The sequence below is a fragment of the Ammospiza nelsoni genome, chromosome 1 (genome assembly GCF_027579445.1).
Source record: "Ammospiza nelsoni isolate bAmmNel1 chromosome 1, bAmmNel1.pri, whole genome shotgun sequence".
In the NCBI taxonomy this organism is placed as follows: domain Eukaryota; kingdom Metazoa; phylum Chordata; class Aves; order Passeriformes; family Passerellidae; genus Ammospiza; species Ammospiza nelsoni.
This window is the reverse complement of record NC_080633.1, coordinates 23,183,905-23,190,150: the sequence shown is the minus strand read 5'-3', so window position 1 is coordinate 23,190,150 and position 6,246 is coordinate 23,183,905. Positions and strand designations below refer to the sequence as shown.

General features: G+C 41.9%; 1 protein-coding gene across 1 annotated transcript in view; it reads right to left on the bottom strand.

Moving 5' to 3' along the window:
- Window positions 1-5,383: 5,383 nt before the first annotated feature.
- CFAP69 (cilia and flagella associated protein 69) overlaps window positions 5,384-6,246 on the bottom strand; it is a 37,193-nt gene continuing 36,330 nt past the window's right edge. The window contains exon 23 of the mRNA XM_059479869.1: window positions 5,384-6,153. Coding sequence (XP_059335852.1) covers window positions 6,112-6,153 — 42 coding nt within the window. The 3' untranslated portion in view covers window positions 5,384-6,111. The remainder of the gene's footprint in view (window positions 6,154-6,246) is intronic.

Below are 6,246 nucleotides of genomic sequence, written 5' to 3'. Positions count from 1 at the left end.
GGTGAGCTCCGGGGACCGCACGGCGGCAGCGCAGAGCCGGCCCCGCAGACGCGCAGGCGCGGCCCGGCCTGGCCCGGTCTTGGGCTCCCGCCGTCGCCGCCGCTGCTGCTGCTGAGGAGCCGGCGGCCGCTCCGAGCCCCGGCGGCCGCTCCGAGCCCCGGCGCTGCGGGGCCGGCCCCGCTGCCTGGCACGGCCGGGCCCCGCTCCTGACACGGCCGGGCCCGCACCTCGGGCCGAAGGGCGGCAGCGACGCCGGGACCCGCAGGGCCAGAGGGAGTTAACAAATCGTCTGGAGAGTTACAGACGATGAGAACGGGTCCTGCCTCTCCAGTGAAACAGGCCTCGTAACCTCAAAGGAGGGACCCTGGGCAAAGGAACACCTGGGCGTTTATTGCGCATTCCTGTTGAGGAGTCGGCTCCTGCTATGTCACTGGCCATCTCTTGTCCCTTGATTGGCGCCACAGGTCCCCGTACCCTTTGTAATGCAAGGGATTGGTGCCAGTTCATGGGCTTTAGAATCCCGCAGTGGGAGGTGGCGACCACCAGTACACCAAATGAAGACTGAGCATGTGGACTAAATAGTATAGGAAAGGAAATAACAATTTAAGCAAAAGAAGATAGGATGCTAATAAATTACTAGATAACTTGTAGCTAATGAACTGTGACTTTGCTTGCTAAAATGTATATATATAAAATTTTGAGAATTGGTGTGCTTGATTTGTGGAAAATTTCCACCTTGCACCCTGTGCAGAATAAACTGTCTCCTTTGCAAAAGAGAGGTTTGAAACCTGGCTCTGTCTGTATTTAGAGAGCCCCTAAATTGGCAGCAACAGGAGTGCCTGAGAGGAGAGCCCCAGCTGCAGGAGCGGCCGGGTTTTGGTGAACAGCAGCGCTCTCCAGCAGCGTGTTCTCCTTGGAACCTGTGTGCTGGCTCGAGACAGCATCTGCTGTTGGCTGTCCCCATGCAGCCACACTGCTTTAAAGCTGTTGGTCATACTGCCGGTGTGTCCTCCCTCAAGCAATTGGGACCTGATCTTTAAATTATGCTAATTTTCAGGATGACAGTTTAAAATGCATTACTTTAATAAGGTTTAAAGTACTTTGTAGTTTTTAAATGGTCATAAATAAGAAATTATTTTGTAAATTGTGATATCAGTAAGGTCTGAAGAGTAAAATTGGTGAAAAAATCATAAGAGTCATAGAGTGGTTTGTATTGGAAGGGACCTTAAAGATCATCCATTTCCAATTCCCCTGTCATGAGAGAGACACCTTCCACTAGACCAGGTTGTTCCAAAGTCCTTGTCAACCTGGCCTTGAACACTTCCAGGGATGGGGCATCCACAGCTTCTCTGGGCACCTGTGCAGTGCCTCCCCACCCTCACAGTAAAGGACATTTTCTGTGTACCTAACCTAAATATTTCCTCTTTTGGTTTGAACCTATTGCCCTTGTACTATCACTACAGCTCTGGATAAGTCACCCTCCATCTTCCCTGTACAGCCACTCCACATACTTAAAGGTTACTCTGAAGTCTCAACACAATCTCTGCCGGGCCAACAGCCCAATTTTTCCTGGTCTGTCTTCAGAGGGGAGATCATCCCATCCCCTTAGCAGCTTCATGGCCTCCTCTGGGCTTGCTTCAACAGTTCAATGTCCTTCTTGTGTTGGGGACACCAGAACTGCACATGGTGCTCCAGGTGGAATCTCATGAGAGAAGAGCAGAGGAGAAAAATCACCCCCAAGTTCTTTCATAAGCTTTTATTTTGTAGGTAAATATTTCTTAGACAATATGACTATGGTTTTTTGTGGGTTTTTTAAAAGCACTAATCCTCATCAAAAAGTAAATATTTTCCTGTTCCTTTTTACAGCTTTCCACAAGGTTTTACATTCTTGATTGCACCAGTTATCTGCCTGAGAAGAATCATTAACATTTACAGTAATTTAATACTAAAAATTACTTTAACAATGCATGTTATCTAGAAAACAGTGGTATGCCTTATACATTCTAAATGGCTCAGCAGAATATTTAGGTTCATGTGAATGGCAGAACAGAAATGATTACCCCAGCAAAAAATTCAGAACTCCCATGTTGTGCTTTCAGATCATGGGGAGCACATCTGCAGTCCTGAAGCAGGTAATATGTGAAATCTGCTGGGAAGTGTTTTGAACTGATCAGATAAGAATGTCATGACTGGAAAGTAGCAAATGTGGGCCTGCCTTGAGGCATTTAACTGAGGGCTTGCAGGCTGAGACTCCTCTTCTGTACTCAGATGTCTCCAGAGGTCAAACCTCATCATGAACAGCTCCCTGCTATCTTCATCTCTCTCTCCAAGTCTTTGAAGTTAGGTCAGCTGAACGTGGACTGTAATTGCTTATCTTTGAAAAGAAGAAAAGTGACCTGGCCAACCACAGACCCTAAAACCTGGTCTCAGTCTCATTGCAAAGCTTTGGAAAAACTCAAATTTGCTGTATTAATTCCCAAAAACATTTGATATGGTATTACCTGGGAAGGAATGAGCATATTGGGGTTAGGAGAGAAACTGAAAAAATGAGATAGCCACAAATAAGGTTGAAAAGAAACGTGTCAGGCTTAAAGGGTTTGTTTTAGGATGGTCTTATTTGATATTTTTTGTAGTAGTCCTGATAAAATCAGTAAGAAAATGCTCATGAAATTTGGAAATGAGATATACTTAGGAGTCACCATAAGTACAGAAATGTGCTACTTTTCGTTGGGATAGAGTTATTTTTTTTTCACAGTGACTTGAATGGGGCTGTGGTTTGGATTTGTGCTAAGAAGAGTGTTGATAATGCAGGGAATTTTATTGCTGAGCAGGGCTTGCATGGAGCCAAGACCTTTTCTGCTCCTCACCCCACTCCACCAGTGAGTGGGCTGTGAGTTCATGGGAAACTGGGAAGGGACACAGCCAGGACAGCTGGCCCCAGCTGACCAAAGCATATCCCATACCATGTGGCACCATGATCAGTAAAAAAGGCCAGGAAAGAAGAAGGAAGGGAGGAGAACAGTTCAAAGTCAAGGTGTTTGTCTTCCCAAGTGACTGTTAGGTGTCACAGGGCCCTGCTTTTCTGCAGAACACCAGCCTGCCCATGGGAATGATTCCTTGTTTTGCTTTGTTTGCTGCACGGCTTTTGCTTTCCCTATTAAAGTGTGTGTATCTCAACCCACTTTTACACTGCCAATTCTTTCCCCCATCCTGCTCGTGAGGGAGTGAGGGAGCAGCTGCATGGTGCTTAGTTGCTGGCTGGGATTAAACCAACACAAGTATCTCAGGAGATGGATTTCATTTAATGTAGGGAGGTATTAAAGTCATTGTGTAAGGCCCTGGTGAAATCTCATTTGGGGTACTGTGAACACCTAATCAATTGTTCTGTAGCTGAGCTAATGTTGAACTAAGAGAGGGCTAGAGGGAAGCTGGGTTCATCATCAGAGACCTTGAGGGCCTTGCAAAAGAACAGATCTTAGAATCGCTCAGCTTGTTTACTGCAATAAAACAAAACCAGAAAGGAGACACAAGTGCTATGTATAAATATATCAGGAAAATAAACATAAAGGATGAAAACCATTTAAATGAAGGGGAAAGACACAAGAACAAACAGATATGTACTATTCAGTAATAAATATATCAGGAAACCAGAATCATGTTTCTAGTCATTACTGCAATTGACTAATGAAACTGCTTTTTCATGGAATTAGTGGGAACAAAACTATTTCTATTTTTAATATGGCACTTGATAAATGTATGAGGTGATTGTACAACAGAGGGTTTTTTGTAGTGGCAGGGAACGAGTCCCTGTCATTCAGGAGGATCTTGCTGTTCTGTGTTACCATGCCAATTCATAGTACAAACAGCAGAACATTTTGTGCAGGTTTGTGATTAATAATATGGGAAGGACTTGTCAGTTTTTTCTGAATAGTAGGCAAGGTTCTGAAGTCCTTATGAATGCAACAGCTAGACTGTGTTACTGTGACTTCAGTAAACTATATGATGTCAACATTCTATAGAAAAGAACAGAAAGAAGGAAGTAAGCAAAAGAACTTTTAAGTGAGACGAAAAAAGCACAGGTAAGTTGTAGATAGTTCTTCAAGGATCAAGTGACAGGCCCAGAGCCCTCCTTGGATACCAGTACAAGTATGTATCAAATTACACCTTGGTTTTGTGCTGTGTTATGCTTTTGTAGTCCACAGTGTTTGAATTTAATCCTTTCAGCTGTTAAGAGCAGCCTAGTCTGAAGCTGCTCTACTTTAGCAGAGCCTTAAATTCAGTGTGCTGCACTTTCTTACTGTGCAGCAGAAGATGAATGTGTTAATGTGGGGACTGGCCCAGAGGTGCCAGCAGTACTAACCAGTGTTAATTGATGTCATGTAATCAGTCCACAACTTGACCTCAAAAAACAGAAATAGAGGAAAGATGGTCTCCTATATGTTATGAGTTAAAGGTGTTGAACTTATTGACATAACACTGTATTTGTTTCAACAGAGAGCAAGTTTACACCAACAAGCTCATGCCAGCAGGGAATTAAGCAAAATTTCATTTGAAATGTGGCATTGTGCATTTTCTGAAACCATCAATAACATTAAGTGGCTCATCACACATACATGATGCTAAGAATTACTGAAACAGAATCATTTAACACACTGAAGTTTGAAGATATTTAGATGTTTCATTGTCTAAATACCTGACTTCAGAAATGTATCTGGTCTCCTGAAGAGACTCTGTTTGCCAGGGCAGGACGATTCCATCACCTTCCTCTCCTGCTTGCATCGTGTGTCGTACTTGATTTTCAGTAACAGGGCAGGCTTCATTGTCAAGCCTGATGGCAGAACATCACTCTGTCATTTTTTACTTCAGAAGCTGCTAATCAGTGATGCAGAAGGTGACTCAATTCTTTATCCTCAGTGAATCAATCCTGTTTATGAACAAGTGTGCCTACGTCACAGATATATATATATATATAATTCAGTCACAAAAGGCTGGGAGCATTTTAAAGCTTTCCAAACTGACTTATATATAGTCAATGCATATTCTGAGTTTCATGATAAGTAATGCTTCAGTTCCTGCTCTTTCATTTTTACTGTGTACTTCACATATTTGTATATGATTGCTTGAAAATCACAGGGGTACCACTACTCAAATCACCGTTTCACCCCTCTGTTTCTTTTCTCTCATGGTATAAATTACTAAGTAGTGCACTGTCATCAACTCTAACAAGAAGAAGCCATAAAATCTCTTCCCCCAACAATTTTAGAACTTCCACCAGCAGATTTTTGAAATTTGCTTTATGTGATGCAAGCCAGTCAGTCTCAGACTTTTTCTCAGTCTAGAAAAGAATTAAATTAGATGGAAATATGTAGAAAATAAGCAGAAATATTTTAGCAATACAGTTTTATTTAACATAGAGTTGAAGTAGTCAAAAAATGAAAGTTGTTTTTTCTTTCCTTGCCTTTCTGAACGTGCACATAGCTGGTAAGTTTGCATAATGGTCTTTTTAATCAAGAGAAATAACTTCACCAACATACCCAAGGTCCAAATATTGTAAAATATTGATGTATTAATTTTACAGTTTTATGGGGAAAGATAAAGAGAGATTTACCCAACAGCAAGGGTACACTCTTCAGTACCATAAAGTCCCACTAGATGGAAGCACTTCAGCTGTCATAATGGAAGGAATAAATAGAAGTACAACAGTTTAACACACCTGCCATGGGAAGGTATCACTGCTGGAAGAATTTTGAGGGAAACATTTTATTTTGCCCAGATTAAACCTATCAACTAAAAAATTAAAAATCACATAAATAGATACTTTTACTATAAGCCATATGAGCCATCTAATAAAACTCAGTGTCAAGCAGCTGTGCTGGAGTCCTTGGGTTTATATGTAAGCTCTATGCTGTATGCTGCAGCTTTGGAATTTTTTTGGAAGCCCTGCAGAATTAAGAACACAACACAGTTTTTCTCTAAATCCCATTTACATTTAGTCATTATCTCAAAAAAACACCTTTCCAAAGTACATGGATATGTTCTCTGCTTTAAGGATTTCCCCTTCAGCCCAAGCTTTTATGTAGCTTTCAGATATGTTAGATGTTACAAAGTTGGTCACAGATTGATTTTTCTTGACTTTCCTTGACTTTTCTTGTTCTGAAATAGAAATTTAGGTGATTAACTTAATAAACATGATCAGTGACTGTCTTCATAATGCTTCCATCCTACAAACTTCATGTAACATTTCAC